Source organism: Phalaenopsis equestris, unplaced genomic scaffold (genome assembly GCF_001263595.1).
Source record: "Phalaenopsis equestris unplaced genomic scaffold, ASM126359v1 Scaffold000507, whole genome shotgun sequence".
Classification (NCBI taxonomy): Eukaryota; Viridiplantae; Streptophyta; class Magnoliopsida; order Asparagales; family Orchidaceae; genus Phalaenopsis; species Phalaenopsis equestris.
The window spans coordinates 612,588-632,275 of NW_018164947.1; the positions used below are offsets into that span (position 1 = coordinate 612,588).

Here is a 19,688-nt window from a genome sequence, read left to right on the forward strand (position 1 = left end):
TCCTGATCATCATGATCGAATGAAACACATTGAGATTGATCAGAACTTTATTTCAGAGAAGGTGGACAATTGAATCATTGAATTGGTCTATACTCCTTCTAGAGACCAAACCGCAGACATTCTCACCAAGGCTCTCCCTAAGTCCAGTTTTGATGAGCTAACCAACAAGTTGGGCATGTACAATCTGTACAACCCATCTTGAGGGGGAGTGTGGAATTACGCTCATTATTATTTACTTTAATGTTATTTAGTACTTGCTATATTTTGTGATAGTATAAAAATAGTAATTCTTAATTATAGGTATTTATGTTTATTCTATAATTATAGGAATTACTTAATTGTAGGAAGATTTCTTTCCTTGTTTTATTTCTTGTAAACGCCTATTTATAGGTGAATTATCTATGTATTCATTGAGAAGAAAGTTATTCAAAAATTCACATCATCCGTGAAAAGCATACACCAGAGTACATCCTCCTGTAAATGTCTAGTAAGAGCATCCATAGCTAAAGCAAAAAGAGATGGGCTTGAAGCAAATCCCTGATATAATACAGCTGAAATAGAGAAATACTTGGTCAATCCTCCTGTTCAAACACAAGTAAAATCTCTAGCATACATATCTTTAATGACTTGAATATAGGTCATATCATGTAACATTCTTGGGAAAAGAAACGAAAAGCCGAAGTAGATAGGAAGTGAGGATTCAAGTGAACCGAAAAGAAAGGAGGAAACAAATATTTAGAAGCCGAAGAAAGGAAGAGAAAATGAAGAGCCGGTCAGGGGGAAGATGATGCGAGGAATCGGGGAAACCAAAGGTTACTTTGGCCTATAAAAGGGACATGAGGAATGCAGAAGGAGACCAACTTACCTTGGAGCCAAGCAACGAGTAATGGAGAGGAGAATGGCATGGGAGAAGCCCTAGTTGACGACGTGGAAGTCTGAGGAAGTATCTGCGTCGTGGTAGAGCTCTAGAGAGACGATGACTGGCATCGATACGTGATCAGAGAAGTTGAAGAGGAGGAAGTTGCAAAGGAGACAACGAACAATCGAGCCGAAGAAAAAGAAAGGGAAGGGACGGAGCTTGCAGGAGCCTAAGTGCCCGTTTGGGGCAGATTATAGTGAGCGGCGACGTTTTCAAAATGCCGCCCCCTGTTTAGATATCACGTTCGGGTGAAATTATTGGTGCCGCAGCATTTTTGTACAGTTGTTTTCTTCATAATTTCGCAAGCCGTCTCCCCCCTGCGTCCCGCGTCTAATAGGAAAAAATCATTGTGTTGCCCTTTGCTCGCCGCCTTGCCTCCTCCCTGGGAGAATCGCAGTTATGCACACCTTTCGCATCACTCGAGTCGATCCTTCGCATCACCCGTGATGATCCCTTTGCATCTACCCTTCTCTCGCAGATCTGCCCTTCCCGTGACGATCCCTTTGCATATCTCGCGGATCTGCCCTTCTCTCGCAGATCTGCCGCCTCGCCTCCTCCCTGGGAAAAAACCGCCATTTCTTGTTCATTAGTTGGTGGATCGTGAGGTATACTCATTTGGTTCTATTTGGTTCTATGCTTCGTAATTTTAGGGTTTTATAATGGAGTATTTTTCATTGATTGCATAGTAAGCTTTCCTTTCATGAATTTTTCATGGTTTTCATGGTTTTATACTCTGCGATCAGAGAAATTGATTTTTTATGAAGGAATTAATTTTTTATGGTTTTTAATGGAGAATTTCCATGCATATATAGTTTCGCAGAATCCTAAAAATAAGAAATAGTCAATTTTAATAGTTATGCATCTTCCATGTAGATTTGCATTTGGATTTGAAATGAAAGAGCAGAAGAATTTCCTATAATCATTCATTTGTGCGCCTTTTGTTTCCTAACATAGAGAAGTAAATGAGGTTTGCTTCCAATTAGGCCAAAAAAGAAAAGAAAGAAAAAAAGGTTTTATGATGTTCAATAAAAGATTTCCTTGAAATTGAACAACCGGTAAATAACAAATGCTATTCCCCTTCTTTATAGTAGTTCATTTTTGAAATGAATAAATTTTAAAAACTGTTGATAGCTTGACAAATATGTTTTTATAGCATTTAACTGGAATAGCAGAATAAAACTTCATTGGATGCAGTTTCTGCAGCTTTATATCAAGTGTATGATCTATTTTGAATTGTTAAATGCAACGCTTTGGAGATTCTTTGAGCATAATACTTGTGCTCCTTATAGTTTCAACATGTCTAAAGAAGGAGGTCCGTCCGCTGTGTGGGATAAAGAAGTAACCAATATTTTTTGCGATTTTTGTATTAAAGAAATAGATTTAGTAAATAGGCCAACAACGTACTTCAACAAAGAAGGTTGGCAAAATATAGCTAAAAGGTTTAAAGAGCTGACTGGACGAGATTATGATAGGCTTAAGTTTAAAAATAAATGGGATCAATTAAAAAATGAATGAAAAATTTGGAAAAAGCTAAAACGTGGATCAACCGGGCTAGGCTGGGATCCAATTAAACGTACAATTGATGCTCCAGAAGAATAGTGGGCCGAGAAATTAGAGGTATGGCTTACATTTTCAATTTGTGCATATCAGAATTTGTTTAATTAACTGATTGTCCTCATTTTAATGTTATAGGCACTTCTGATGGAGAAAAATTCGTAGATATAAGTATTTATTGCAAATAATAATGTCTGCCATAACAGGAAAGTACTATTTGGTTAATGTTGGATACCCTATGCAGAGGGGTTATCTAAAGCCATATCCAGACACTATGGACCATATCCCTGATTTTGAACTAGCAAATGACACTACTTGTGGAAGGAAAGAAACGTTTAACAAATGTCACTCCTCTTTACGTGGGGTAATTGAAAGAACTTTTTGGGGTTTAGAAGAAGAAATGGGTCATACTACGTGACATGTCATCATATCCATTTCAGAAGCAAGTGCATATTATGGTGGAAACAATGACACTTCATAACTTCATCCGACAACATCCTTCATGTTCAGATACGGACTTCAGTATGGCTGATAACGATGAGTTGAATGTCTACGAAGAACCATCAGAAATTATGATCGGACCTTCAGTTCCTGAGGAGGACATTGACTTTAACGAATTTGAATCTCATGACGCGGAGGGTGTGGTTGAGATGGCTGCCCTGAGGGAGTCTATAGCGAATGCTATCTATGACAACTAATTCACCAAGTCTTTCTTTTCATTGTACATTATAGATTCATGTTGTGTATTTCTTTTTTGTTTTAAATATCTGACAGTCAAATTTTTTGTTTTTTTACAGATATATCAACATGACATCTAGGATTTCAGTGACAGACAGATTTGTTTTGTGTTACTGTAGACTACCGGCTTCGTTACTTACGTTGTTTCAGCCTCATAGCAGTGGGAGACAGTTATACGGTTGTCGCAGGGGTGTTTCAGCTCGTTGTCGTTTCTCCCGATGGGTCAATACTCCCACCAGTTACACTGCTAGCAGTGATGGGAATACGATGTTTTCCCAGGTTGACAGTGCAGCTGAGGACAAGCATCGTCAGAGTTTGAAATTGAACATTTTAATATTTCTCCATGTAGTTGTACTTGTTTTTATCCTTTTTTTTTTATTTTTTCTGATACTCACGAGAGTGTGAGAAATGTCTGTTATCTTTTGGAATTCGTCTGTAATGATTTTATGCTTCTGCACTATATGTTTATGTACTACCAATAAGTTATTCTGAATAAGCTGTCCAGCTGTCCCAAACAGTTTTACCAGACAGGAGCAGGAAGGTCATTTATACAGTCATAACTACCAACAAGCTATTCTGGATAAACTGCCCCAAACAGCAAGCCAGCTTATTCTGATAATCTACAGATTATCAGATTATCAGAATAATATAAATAATCAACAGCTGCCCAACAGCTGCCCCAAACCCAAACAGACCTTAAGTCGAGTCGAGTCTTCAAAAGAGGTAAGGGTAATGCAATAGTAATAATAATATACTATATATTATTTGAGTAAAAAAATAAGCATGATAAAATAATAAAAATTTAATACTTAAAGAATAATAAAAAATTAATATTTTACTTAAAATAATAAATAAATTAAATTTTATATCATTTTAGGTTTTGACTTTAGAAGAGTAGTCGTCCAGACAAAATCTTACAAATTAAGTGTCATCGAGGAGAGTACTTTTACTTCTAAATTATGGTAATAATAATGTTTTTTCTTATAAATCATTCGTATTAGTATGTCATTAGTCAAGATATTTTGTTACTACAACTAGAATATGATTATTATGACTTGTTATTCAATTTGATCATCTAGAAATGAATTTAATTAGTTATACTTAATGACCACACATGTATGTTACAAAAGAAAGATATTTGATGACATTTAGAATGTAAAAAAAATATTTTGTATTATGTTTGCATGTGCATGTTTGGCTATAATGAAACATTCATTGATACTAGTGAAGAAACACTTATGTACCCGTGCATGTAAATGGAAAATGATATTGATATTAAAACAACATAAGTGATACAAAAGAATGTGCCTCCTGTGATTGTTGTAAAGAAATTAAATGATTTTGATATTATATTGATATAGATCATTTGAATAGCATGTCAAAGGTTTATATTGATTTATAAATAAGCTTAACTGAAATGCAAATTATTCTTTTTCCTTGTATTGTTGTAATTTAGAAGTACGAGTATTCACTAACTTTATTTAGCTCACTGTTGTTTTAACTAATTTTTCAGATTTAATTAAATTATTAAAATACAAGAAATAGATGAGACAATATTTATAAACGATGACGACAACCAATAACAATGAAATTTTAAATTGTATAACTTTAATTTAATTTGTAGTAGCTCTTTCATCGATTAAATTGAATAATAATATAGAAAATTTAATTCACACAATCTAAATGTCTTGTACCCGCCTTGGTTAGTGATATAGCAACACCTTTCTTCTCTAGAACTCTCCAAAAGACTTCTTTATATAACAATGATGATTTCTATTTCATCAAAGTGTAGGAAGGAAACAGATAATAATAATATTTTGGTTATCCAAACCACCAGGAAACTAACAATAAAGAGTAAAGTGACAGAATAGTCCCTTCACTATTTACATGAGCCAATTTTAGCCTCAATGTCTATAAAAATGTCAAATCATTCCTATTCTTTAAAAATGAATTAAACAAATCCCAAGAAAGGACTATCTTAGCCCCCATCTAAATTGACACTTTTATAGATGCTAAAATGGTTCCTTGTAAAGAGTCGGAGGACCATTTTGACACTTTTCTCTATGAAGAAATTAGGGGAAAGAAAAAGAAAAATGTTTTTAAAGTACCTGCAAAATAAGTTTACATTGACCTCTCAGACTGGAGAATCGCATTTCAGATCTACTGTCTGCATCAGCAAAAACACCTTCAACAATGATTGTGTGGATTTTTATCATTGCAACTTTGATCACATCAGCAGCTGAGCCCTAAAAATTAAAAAAAAAACGAATAAACATTACCAATAAACTCCAAGCAACTCAAACTGAGCTTCATCAAAACATTTCAGAATACCTGGCAAATTGAATTAACAGCCTGTCTCTGCGCTTTAGCCTTCTCTTTAAAGTCTCCAAAATTTATTTTTGAAATAAACCGCTTTCTTCCCATTAAGGTCTCTACATATCTAGATTTTTAATATTTTTTAGAAACCCCACAAGAAAATTCATAAATGAAGGTAACAGTGGCATCCAGATGCGTAATATTGTTTGAAAAATTATAAAAAAATAAACAATGTATCAGGGAAATCGATGGTCACACATAAATTTTTATATTTGCTCTTTCATGATACTATAACTTTTCTAGTATCAACTATTAAATTAAAAAAATTAGAATAATTAATAAATTTGTGAATTCGTAGAAAGTAAAATGCTTGAGAAATTGTGTGCTAACTTAGAAATGCAACTTGTCAAAGTAAATTACACAGACTGGTGTACTAAATGCTTTGGTTTTATTTAAAATGGTACACTAGTTCAACAACGACCATAAAAATTAAAGAGTGATGGTCAAACCAAGATGGCTACTTTTAAAACACTAATAAATAGCATATGAAGGCAATCACTGTTGACGTAATACTCAAAAATATAAAAAATGAAAACAATTTCTCTTAAAAATAAGTACTCATTTTTCACACATCCCAAAAATAATCAAAAGAATTTTTATAAAATTCCGCAACTAGTTATGATCAACTGAACTATGTGTATCAAAAAAACATAAATGCTAATGCAGCACTGGATTTCTGTAATCCCTTATTCAGCCGGGACAAAGAGAGAGTTAGGCGCCAAAACTCAATTTTTCATATTTCCTTCTGCAAATCAAGATTGATTTTTGAGTTCGTGGGCATCAAAGTTTGAATGAAAAGGAATTATTTTAAAATAAATATATTATTTTGAGATTAATTGAATTAGTTATCAGTTAATTTAATGATTCAAAGACATTTAAAAAATTAATATTTATTAGATTGTTTGCAGAAGAACAAAACTTCAAGCTGAAAAAAATAAGAAAATCCAATCTAAGGAAGATATAACATTTGTGCAAACATACTCAATCTCGGTTATAAGAAACAAAGCACACGCAAGTCTAATATTTGTATTTTTCTATCATTTGCATTGAGTTGTTATATGTATGCTAGCAGAATTTCTCCAAATTAGTAATATTAATGAAAATTAATTTGTTATTAGAAAGTCTATTGTTTGCATATGATGCCAATCAAAAATAGTTTCATGATAAACTATAATTCAAGCATTAAAAATGATTTATAAAATAAGATTCGTAATTAAACCCAGATATTGACATCTATGTGTGGCATGCTTTACCTTTGATGCAAATTAATACACGTTGATTGATCAGTCACACAACAATAGTAAGTAATTTTGAATACTAATGATATTAATGCTAAAAAATTCATGAAATATTACATCATGTGAGATAGTTTGGCATATTATAATGACTTGATAATGAAGTAGAAAAACTTTCTTCTAAGATGAACTTTAATGAAGGCAAAAAGAGATTCTTAACTCCATAATTAATAGGTTGCAGTAGTCCAAATTTTATCAAGGGGTAGTTGATAACCGCTATGTTAGGCTACATCCAAATCTCATCAATGTTTATAATGAATCAACATGTTAGGTGATGACTAAATGATACACAATCTAAATAGATAGTAATTAAAAACTCGAAAATAAAATTAAACCAATTAATTTGATACCAACATCTGATTAACTTAATGCATTAAACGGTTTTACATTTGACAACTGCATTTTATCTTCTTGCAAACATGTTTGTTGGGTCTTTTATTTACTAAATTAAAAAGCATGCCTTGATTTAAAGTATACTACACCAAGCTAGCTGTATCTATGAATATTTGTGCACATGCAAGTACAAAAGATTAGAAAGCCTCTTTTTTTTTTTTTTTTTTTTTTTTTTTTTTTTAATTCTGAACTCTGTATTAGAATGATCCATCCCACTAAGCTTCTAGCTCATCAAATATTATAACTATTACTTCAGGCGAGCGAGGAGCAGGACAGCCAATAACTAGGCGATCCAATTTAGTCCTTCAAATTCAAATTTTGGGTGCACGGTTTTGGATATAAATAAAAAAAGTGCATTATTTAAATTAAAAACTTCTAATATGTATTAATCATACATAAAGACTAATAAAAGCTTTGTAGCTTACATTGATGATTCACATTATGCACGTGTATTAGTGATTATGATGGGTTTTCTAGAAGATTATGAATTGCAGTGTATATTTTATGATCATCTAAGCAGATTAATTTCCTGCCCACTCGATCCTAACTATTAGAAGTCAAAATGGGATGTTAGTGAAAAATGCAATCAACTAGATTGCCTAGCTCTACTACATGTCAAGCTTGATTGAAAGGGGGTCATAATGAGGCATGATAGTTGACATCAGGTAACTCATGGGATCTGATTTAGTTAATCCTGAAATTCCCAATATGGTTGATACTTCGAAAAAACTATTCAAATTAATCATATAAACTTTGAAGAGTGAACAATTTGTGAGCAGCTTTGGTTGTCCTATAATATTTAATTGATTGGCATCCAAAAAATTTTCAAAAGAAACGCTGAGCTTTTTAAAGGAAGATGGACCTGTGCTTCAAATAAATCTCAATGAATACTTGAATCTACGAGAGCTGAAATCTCCAACCCACCACATTAACAAAGGAGAGAAATTCAATATCACGACCCGGCCCGGGCCTTAGAATTAACGGTTGAACGGTGGCTAATAAATTTTCAATATTTATTCTCTATAAATAACGTTTTACAAATTAAGAAGTCACTAATCAATTTAAATTAAAGCAATATATTTAAAATTACATCGTTGCTAGTAGTCTGCGTCTTTTATAAAAGTTTTCTTTTTAATCGTTTATTTTTTAATCACTAAAATCTACCTGAAAAGTTTGTTTAAAAATAACAGCGAGCTAAACAAGCCGGTGAATACTCATTAAACTCAACTACAACAAATGGAAAAGAAAATGATATGGATGCTTGTTAAACTTTTTAATAATTAAATATAAATATTTGATGTTATTCAAAACGTCTTGTTATATCAATAATATTTCAAAATTCTTTCATATCTATACACCCGCCACAGAAGCATCGTCTAAAAGTTTGTACTAATTAAGATACTTCAATGTTAATATTCTTTTCAATATACGTGCATCAGTATTTTAGTGTTCTCTTACTAGTAACATCAAGAGGTGACTCCATCATAGTCGATCATGCACATACAAACATAAAAAAAAATACCACTTTCTAATAAATTAAATATTCATTTCTCATTTGCATAGCAATCAAATCATTCAATAATAATGTGCACACATTATTCCTACAATATGAATAAAAAATTTATTAGAATTCAAAATCATGAGTTTACATAATTTCAAAATAACTAATGATTAAACGGAAGAGTGCATTTAGTCTAGAAGCAAAAAAAAAACTTTACCATAGAATAAAAAAATGAGTACTCACCTCGATTGTCGATTAATTTACTATTTGATTTGTCTTAACGTCTACTCTTCTAAAATTTGAAACCTAAAATAAACATGATATTTAGTTTGCTAAAATTTAATTTTATTGATTATGTTATTACAAATTTATTAATTATTCTAATTAGCTATTTTTTATTATTATTATTATTATTATTATTAAATATTATTACTATAAATCAATCAACCCTTAACTTTATTAAAACTTACCTCATTAAGCCCTAAATTCACACGTGCGACTCTTCTGCCTTTCTCGCATGCGGCTTCGATTCTCCTCACACGCCTGCTTCATCATGTCATTGCCCTCTTCCCTAACTTCTTTGTTGGTTCGTCCGTCATAATCAAGTGCAAAGAATCTCCGCACTCACCGCCTTCTCTGCAAGACAACCGTGCCGACTCTTTGCCCACTCGACATGGACATCGAGACCTTCTGCCTCTCCTCTGCTCGACAACATTTTCTCCTGCATGAGACCGTGACATCTCTTCTCACATCTCTGCAAGTAAAAAATGCCCTATCGCGTGATTTATAACATAAATACGCCTTTCTAGCTTCCGTCCCCACACTTCCTCTCCCCTTTGTTTGGTGTTACAACCGCTCACTTCCTCTTCTTTAGCTATTTGTCCCCTTCCCCCCCCCCCCCCCCCCCCCCTCCTTCGAATACCCGACTTCTCAATTCCTCACCTTTCTGTTCATTTCCCTTTCACTGCTCGACTCATCTTCTTCGATTCATGCTTTCATCTACCCTTAATTGAAACAGGTCATCACAATCTTCCCCACTTACAAAAATTATCCTCGAAATTAATTAAAATTTCTCATAATCATCCTATTGACTCTTTCATCAAGATTACATTAATTAGTCATAAATTTTGTGCTCTCATACCACTTTTGTTACAACCTTACCTGAGCTCAAAATTAAACAAGATGAGAATAGATGGTCGGATAGTGGGAAATAAATTTTTGATATTCATTCTTTAAAAATAACATTTTACAAATTAAAGAACCACTAATCAATTTAAATTAAAAAAATGTAATTAAAATTACCTCATTACTGGTTATCTGTGTCTTTTATAAACGTTTTTTATTCTCACTAAGCTTTTAATCACATAAAATTTACCTGAAAAAGTTAGTTTAAAAATAACAATGAGCTGAATAAACCAGTGAATACTCATACCCCTCAATTATATTAATGCAATGGAAAAAAAAAACATGCATGTTTGACAAACTTTTTAATAAATCAATATAAATATTTAATGTTATTCAAACAGTCTTACTATATCAATAATATATCAAAATTATTTCATATTTATACGATTGTCCTAGGAGCACCACCTAAAAGCTTGTATCAATTAAGGTACTTCAATATCAATATCCTTCTTCATTTATGTGCACGGGTACTTTAGTTTTTCTTACTGTATCATGCACACACAGGCATCCAATAAAAATTTAAATTTCTAATAAAATAAAATATTCATTTTTCATTTGCATAACAGTCAAATTATTCTGTAATGATGTGCATGCATATCAATCCTACAATATGAACAAAAAATTCACTAGAATTTAAAATCTTGAGTTTGCGGTAATTTCAATATACCTAATGATTATACGAAAGATGCATTTGGTCTACAAGAAATAAAATTTTATCATAGAATAAGAACATGAGTACTCACCTCGATTGACGATTAATTTGCTATTTAATTTGTCTTGATATCGACTCTTCTAAAATTGGAAACCTAGCATAAACAAGATATTCATTTTACTAAAATTTGTGCTTGAACTCTTCTAAAATTTGAAATCTAGCATAAACCTGATCTTTCGGGTTAAGAAGTGAATTCAGTATCCTGAGAAGATGCCCATACGATGATCAGCCATCTTTATTTTACTTTATGAATTTTATTTCCCTTCTTTGGGATTATCGATCCAAGTTCCTTTCTTTTCTAAATTTAGCAAATAAAAATTTCTATTTTTACATTGTTTTCGGTATTATCTTGGCATTAGAGCATAGTTCTTACACATCTTTTCTCTTCCTTCCCCGAACTCTCATGGATTTCATCCTTCTTCTCTTTCCATTTTTCAAATTTCTCCTTCTCTGGATTTCGCTCCAGAATTTGCAGACATAACTTGTCCAAAATTCGAAAACATAAGTGATTTTTGTATTAGAGCATGGTTCTTACACATTTTTTCTCATCCTTTCCCAAGTTCTTGTGCATTTCATCCTTCTTCTCTTTCCATTTTTTGAATTTCTCCTTCTCTGGATTTTGGTCTAGAATTTACAGACAGAACCTGTCCAGAATTGCAGGACAGAAGTTTGTTTTCTGTCCTGATTTCTAGTTTAATTTGCAATCCAAATTTGTTGATTTACATAAAGTTTTGGATGTTGTGGCAGTATTTCCTCTGTCGACCAGTCGTAGGGTTCTTCTGCCTAGCATGGAGGTTGATAATCCTCTATCTTGGATTTCTTGATTCCACTTCTTGTCCAATAATTTCAAACAGTTTACTGTCCTTGCATTTCTTCGTGACTTTTTTTGCTCTCAATCATGCCGCCAAAGAGGAACAATGTTTGTCCATCCCAAAATTTGATTGTGGGAAAAATGCAACAAAAACTTCATCGTCTACAAACAAGATTGGCACTTCTTGAACAGTGAGATCCGGAAGAACATCAAAATAAATCCGGAAATGAAATAATCAACGAGGAAGAAGATAATATGTTCCATTAAAAGACATCTAGTAATGATGAACAACCTCTACATACAATGAGACTTGAAAATCAAAAGAAACCTCCAAATTTTAAAATTAGAATCAAAATTCCGATGAATTCAACAATTGGCTACATACAGTTGAACGATTTCTGAAATTCAAGGAGGTGTCACAAGAACATATCGTCAAACTAGTGGCATTTATATTCAACAAGCACGCCTCACTTTAATGGAAAAATGAAAAGGATTCGGTGATGGGAAGGAAGATCCAACATCGCGTCGTGAACCAAAATGAAGAAAGAAATGCAACAAAAAATCTTACAGGATCATTAACAGCAAGAAGCCTTTATCCGGCTTCATAACTTTTATCAACAAGAATTATTCGACGAAGAATATGTCGCTAAATACAAACAGTTGGGGCCGAAGTATACTCTTTCAAAACCCGAAAAAGCATACTATTGCACGTTTTTTGGTTGGTCTACGATCATCTATTGCTAATGTGGTTCAACTCCAACCGTTATAGACATTATAGGACGTGAGTAACTTGGCGGTGAAGGTTGAAAAACATAAAAAATTGGATGGGAACACTCCAACACATTCCTACCAATGATTTGGGAAGTTCCAGGAGATTACTCCACTTTCGGGCACAAGTTGGTGGTCGAAATGTTAAAAAAAACAGCAAAACTGTTGTCCAATCACAAGAGACTGCTATCATATCGGAGAAAAGAACTGCATTCGGTATACAATGCTTCAAATATAAAAGGTTCAACCACATAGCCACGACTTGTCCTAACTATTCCAATGGTGGAGAAGGTTGAGCAAAAGGAAAAATATGTGGTAGAAGAAGAAGATACTAATCAAACAAGCGACCAAATCCTACAGGCAGACGAAGGGGAATTACTTGTGATTAGACACTTCTTAAGTATTGAATAATACTCCAATAAAGATTGGTTACATTATAACATCTTTTGAACCCAATGCACGGTTCGAGACAAAATTTGTAACCCTATCATCGACGGTGGAAGTTGTGAGAACGTGATTGCAACAACCATGGTGGAGAAGCTTGGGCTAACTACTCAAACTCATCCCTATCCTCATCCCTACTAACTCATGTGGCTCAAGAAGGAGGTTGAAATTAAAGTCAATCGGCAATGCATTATGTCGATTTTTATTAATTGGAAACTTCAGGAGCAGGTTTTATGTGATATAATTCCTATGGACACTTGTCACATATCGCTTGGTCGCATTTGACAATATGATCGTCGTACAATTCATATTGGATACGCTAACACTTACTTGTGATTAGACGCTTCTTAAGTATTAAATAATACTCCAATAAAGATTGGTTATAACATAACATCTTTAGAACTCAATGCACGGTTCGAGACAAATTTTGTAACTCTATCATTGAAGGTGGAAGTTGTGAGAACGTGATTGCAACAACCATGGTGGAGAAGCTTGGGCCAACTACTCAAACCCATCCCTATCCCCATCCCTACCAACTCATGTGGCTCAAAAAAGAGGTTGAAATTAAAGTCAATCGGCAATGCATTGTGTCGTTTTTTATTAATTGGAAACTTCAAGAGCAGGTTTTATGTGATATAATTCCTATGGACACTTGTCACATATCGTTTGGTCACATTTGACAATATGATTGTCGTACAATTCATATTGGATATGCTAACACTTATTCCTTTATCAAAGAAAGAATTCAAACCACTTTGGTGCCTAGAAAGGAGGAGATTCAGGTGGAACTGAAATCAAAACTTGCTCTCCTTCGTTGCTTTCAAAAGATCTCAAGGAGATAGTTATGAGTACCCAATCCACCTCAAAATAACATGTTTTAGTGCATATTTTATAAACATTTTATGTAAATTTTTTTATGAAATTGCATTCTAAAGAAAGATATTTTGCATGTTTTTTTATTTCAGATACGTTAAATGGACATTTAGAGAAAATGAGAAAAATGATGATTTTTGTGTGGCGCTATAGCATCACCCCTTAGCCTCATAGCGCCACAGACGAGCAAAGAGGGCGCTATAACGCCCCAGACTGGCGTTATAGCACCAGTAACTACCTTTCTAGAAGATACATCGAATTTGGTCAAATTTTGGAGGGGAGTTTGAAACAACCCTTGGTTATTTTTTGTTTTCTATTTAATGAAAAGGATTTGGCCGAATTTAGAGACTTTTTGGAGCCTCAAAACTTCAATTGGGCGGCAATTGTGAGTATTTTGTGTTCAAGTGTAAGTGTGAGTGTGTTTTAGTGTAAAAAAATCTAGAGATTGCTTAAAAAAACTCCAAAAATTTGCTCGGGGAGAAGATATAAGGTATTTTGTATTTGTGTTTAAGTTTTTGTTGTAAGACTTGGATTTCTATGCAAATATTTTATTTTTGTTTAATCTCCATGGATTCTGAGTAGTTCCCTTTCTTTTTTCTTGCATGTGGGACTTAATATTGTGGGATGAGAATGATTTAAAGATTTCTTTTTACTCTTAAAATTTAAGATGGTATTTTTACCGAATCTTCATTCACTTTTCAAACTGGTCACTTTTGAGGTTAAAATCCATTGAGAAACATAATGAACTGGGGAGGCTATGATTTCGCCCAACTAGTGGATATCATACTTCATTCTAGGCAAAATCATTGAGATCACTTAAGGGGTAGTGCAAATAAATAGGGAAATAAGTTTTGATGGACGTAAAATTGGTTAAATCTATAGTGACAAGCCAGATTCTTATCAGCTTGGCATAAATTTTAGTACCCTGACGCTGGGATTCGATCATTACAATGGCATAGGCAAGGGGCATCTAGAGATGAGAGGCTAGATAGCACTGATGTGGAGTCGAGATGTTAAGGAATCAACTTTAAATTAGCTAATATTCTTTGCAAGCACCAGGAGTGGGTAAAGAATAAGGTATGTTTCTATTTGTCACAATACCTCAATTTTGTCTTAAATCATTTGAATCCTACATAGATTAAAATCTCTTTGCAAGGAAAAGTTTTTCATAATATCCAAATTCTTTGTTATATTTTGTTAAGCTGTTACATTTAGTTGTTACTTTCTTTAGCTCTTTAAGTAATGATTTTTAGTAAGTATATCATTTTATACCTCTTATCTATTTAATTTGATATTTAAATAGAATTTATGTGAGTTGATTTTAATAGTTACAGCATTCCTCGTGGGATTGATACTGAGATTTTTAAAAATGAGTTCTAGTGTACGTGAAGAATGAGTTGTCGTCTCTCCATTGAATACTTCGTGAAGATGAGGAGTTGCAAGGCTCTCGTGATTATTGGTTCGAAAATTATCTTTAGTAGGTAAGGATACTTCAACAATGTTTTCAACAAGTTTTAAAAGTGTAAATTGCCCAGCAGAGCCATCCGGCATCACATCAACTGCAAAAACAGAAACAGTATGGTCAGAGGAGGGGTCCATAGGGGCAACTAAATCAGACACCAATTTCTATCTTGCGGTAATTTCCTCCACAGGTGGAGCAGATGTGTCCAGAACAGTGGGCTTAGACCCATCCTTATTCATTTGAGCTTTAAATTTCATATTAGGATGGAGCCTGTGACATTTATCAAGGGTATGCCCAAACATCTTATAGTGAGTACAATAAAAAGGTATATGTTCCATGTTAATTTGTTGTCATTATTCATTATGAGTTGTGCCCAACCAAACTTCAGTAATATTAGGTAAAGTAATATCCCTCGCCACAAGTAATCTGGCCATAGAAGGCCTTGTTAGATTGAAGTTGTGTAGATCTAGCTTCATACAATCCCCAAGTATGACCCCAATAGAGTGGAGAACGTGATGATTAAAAACAATAGCTTGAGATCAGATAAACTAAACAATACTGGTACAGTGAGAGATTCATGATTAAGATCAAAATCAGGAGACCGCTTAAGTAACTTTATTGACTTATCTGCAATGTTAAGATATTTTTTAGAGAAAATTTGAGCAAATTCTTCACCATCGGTTAACTAAATCAGCACGTCTCACATCAAAGTGTCTCACTTTCCACTTGTCTACTAGTTTGAGATTATCAAAACTCGTTCTGATAACTTCCATATGTGGGTGCCCCCACTGAAATTTTCCAACAAGAGTGAATTTGCACTTCTCAATCAGGATTGAAATTTCTAAATCAGAGAAAGAGTCCCACATTTCCTACTTGGCTTCTTAACAATATAACAGTCAACAGTACCATTACGACATTCCTTATAGCTTGAGGAGAAGACAACAGCTGACTCCACCAGATGATTACTCACCACGTGGGCGAAGGAGGCTTTGTAAGGTTCAAACAAAGAAGAAGGGAGATAGTCCACTTGCAACGGCGCTTCAAAATAAGCGCAGAAACGGGGCATCAAAACAGACGACGAACATCTCGATGTCAAAACAGACAAAGCACAAACGCACACCAGCAGAAACGTCGGGTCGAAGTTGAAGACTCACGACGCCACAGAAGACGAGTCGCGATCGCGAGCCCTTCAGCCAACAGACGACGAAGCACGGACGCACGCCGGAGAAACGCACGACGCCACAAAAGATGAGCTTTGATCGCGAGCCCTTCAGCTTGCATATGACGAAGCACGAGCCAAGTTGGGATGAGCATGAAACAAACGAAGACAACAAAAGAGCAAGCACGAGCTGTGGAGCAGAAACCAGGGTTCGCCATAATGGCGAAATCCTAGCAGAGCGAGATCGATGAAGACACCATTATATTTTAATATAAATATAAATATATATATATATATATGAAAAGCCCAAGGGCTGATTTTATTGAAATAGAAAAAATACATAAAGGTTGTATGAGAAAGCCCAATAGAGACACCCTATCCATACAGTAATACCTCAAGAAACAGATAGACTCAATAAAAATGTAAAACAAATTTAAAACATGTAGCTAGGGATGAGTCAGTTTAGTCTTGTCTCTTCCTATAGTTTTAGGAGCGGAGCCAGATAACAAACTTTGAAGAGTCGTGTCATTGTCAAGAGTAACCAAAGTATAATACATTAAGTTTACAAGTTGGAGTGTACCCCCAGACTTCTTCCGCTGATAAGTTTAAACCTGTCATTCTTCATCTGAAGACTGGCTCATATGATCCTCGGTCTGATTAAATGTTAAAACCGCAGTAGAAGAAAAGGCAGTCTTTGCCACAGCGATAGGTTCCACTGTACTGAAGTGTGAATTGTCACCTCTGCACCTGATCCTTCCTGAATAGGAGCTGTGGGGCTATCTTGATTTTCTGTTCCAACATTATCTGTTGAAGTACGGTCAGGAGAAGGGATCCCTCCTCAGGTTGGTTGTTATCAGGTTTGTTGGGAGCGCGTTCAGACACATGAGGTGCACTAATAGCATGTTCCTGCTTTTGACTATCGGTTCTCAACTGTGGGTGTAATCTGAAACAGAAAATCATAACATCTTTTGTATATATATATATATATAACTAAATATATTGATGTATATAAATTAAATTAATTGTCATTAAGTATTTAATAATATTGTTTAATAAGAATGCAATGTTTACAGAATTAGAGTATCAAAACATCTTTTGACAATTCCACTTTACAAAGCATGTGGTGGTGGATAGATGAATGTATGACTGAGATGAAGTTAAAAATAACTTATATACATTAAGATTTATGGTATATATACATTATAAAACCTAAGGTATTAATCAAAGCATTGCATTCATCCATCCCGTAATAAAGTTGGAGGCAGAAATCTAAGGGCTCGGATAAGGCAGAAGAAGAGGAGGGGAAGATGAAAAAGAGAGGAAAAGGAGGAAAAGGGAGTTAAATGAGTGATTAAAAAAATTCCTATTTTTGTATTGTCAATTCAAAGTGGCTATGTGTTGAAGCTTCTATAAGAAGTAATTTTGAGGAATAACTATTTTTTGCATTCATTAGATTCTATAAAAAAGAAAAAGATTTCGAGGTGAACTCAAATAGGGTAGTTTGAACTGTTGACAATTGTCAATTAAGCATTCAATTTTATTTTAAGAACAAAATTTTGCTTATTTATGTGTATTCAATTTTATTTTAAGAACAAAATTTTTTAACATTGTCGTTGCCGGTCCCAAGCCCGGATGAGAAAAGTGGAGGGTTGCATTAGGTAGTCGACAGCCAGCTTAAAACTTGTTGAAAAAAAATCATGACATGAATCCTTTTGATCATTGTGTAAGTGCTAGGGCGTCCCCTGGAAGCAACGCGCTGTATAGACTGAATACAGTGAAAAGTGTGCAAGGGCCGCTACACTAGCGCCCGGGTGTAATGTTAAATAAGCAAGGGTTCCCACATTACGCGCGAATGAGGGTAAAAAAGTTAGTCCATGAAACTAATGAAACTAATATTATGATAGGATCTTGAAATATAGGTACTCTCAATGGTAAATTAATGAAACAAGTTGATATTATGATTCATAGGAAAATTAATATCTTATTTATTCAAGAAACTAAGTGAGTTGGAGAAAAGGCTAAAGAGATTGATAATTTAGATTTTAAACTTTGGTATTCTGGTAAGAGTCGCATTAGAAATGGTGTAAGTGTAATTATAGATAAGAGTTTGAAAGATAATGTTGTACAAATTAATAGAGTTGGAGATAGAATTATAGCACTTAAGGTTATCATTGATACTAAGATTTTTAATATTATAAGTGTTTATGCTCCTCAATTAGGTTTAGATACAGGGTCTAAGATAAATTTTCGAATGACTTAGAAAACTTAATACAAATGATACCTCTTGAAGAAAGAATTTTTATTGGTGGAGATTTAAATGGACATGTCCGTAGAGTGGTAGAAGATTTCAGAAATATTCATGGTGGATATGATTTTAGAGTGACATGGAGTAACTAATGAAGAAGGTAGAATTATTTTAGATTTTGCTTTAGCGTATGATTTTGTTAATACTAATATTTTATGAAAAGATATGAACACAATTTGATTATTTTCTTATGAGAAGGAGAGATCGTCGCGATTGTAAAGATTGTAAGGTCATTCCAAGTGAAAATTTAAATACCCAACATCGTTTATTAGTTTTAGATTTAAGATTAAGAGTTTTAAAATAAGAAATACTAAGACTCATCACCGTAGAATTAAATGGAGAAACTTAAAATACACAAATAAAATAATTTTTATGAGTAAAATTCAAGATTTCAAATTTTGGGATATTCATGAAGAAGCAAATGTTATGTGCAATAAAATAACAAATACTATTAAACAAATAGCAAAAGATGTTCTTGAAGAATTAAAAGAAAAAGTTTTTATAAATAAAAATATTTGGTGGTGAAATAATAATGTGCAAGAAAAGATAAAATATAAGAAGTTATGTTATGAAAACTGGTTTAAATGTAAAAGCTTAGAGAACTGGGGAAAATATCAAACGGCCCGCAGGGAGTTTAAAAGAACAATCTGTGACGCTAAAAATTCTGCTTTTAATGATCTTTATAATAGATTAGAAACTAAGGATGGTGAAAAATACATGTATAAACTAGCAAAACAAAGAGAAAACAAAAGTAAAGATTTAACTCAAGTAAAGTGCATTAAAGATGAAAATCAAAAAGTATTTTTCTTATAAAAAGATATTCAACATAGGTGGGCAAGTTACTTTGATAAACTTTTTAATAAAATTTCTGAAAATACAATCGACCTTAGTGATCTTAATATCGTGAATAATAATAAAATGTTTCATTTTTATAGTTGCATTAGTAAAAAAGAAGTTGAGGATGCTTTAAAGAAAACCAAGAGTGGAAAGTATGTAGGACCTGATGATATCTCAATTGAAGTGTGAAAATATTTGGGAGAATTGGAAGTTTCTTGGCTTACTAAACTCTTTAATATTATTTAAAAACTAAAAAGATGTCTGAAGAGTGGTGGAAGAGTATTTTGGTCCCTATTTTTAAGAATAAAGGGGATGCACAAGAGTGTGCAAATTATAGAGGAATTAAGTTGATGTGT

The 19,688-nt window shown here is 33.5% G+C and overlaps 1 protein-coding gene across 1 annotated transcript in view; it reads right to left on the bottom strand.

Annotated features, from left to right (window-relative positions):
• LOC110028278 (helicase and polymerase-containing protein TEBICHI) overlaps positions 1–19,688 on the bottom strand; it is a 62,831-nt gene that overhangs the window by 4,127 nt on the left and 39,016 nt on the right. Inside the window, exons 24-25 of the mRNA XM_020730059.1 lie at positions 5,543–5,651; positions 5,320–5,457 (exon numbers count right to left, since the gene is read on the bottom strand). Coding sequence (XP_020585718.1) covers positions 5,320–5,457; positions 5,543–5,651 — 247 coding nt within the window. The remainder of the gene's footprint in view (positions 1–5,319; positions 5,458–5,542; positions 5,652–19,688) is intronic.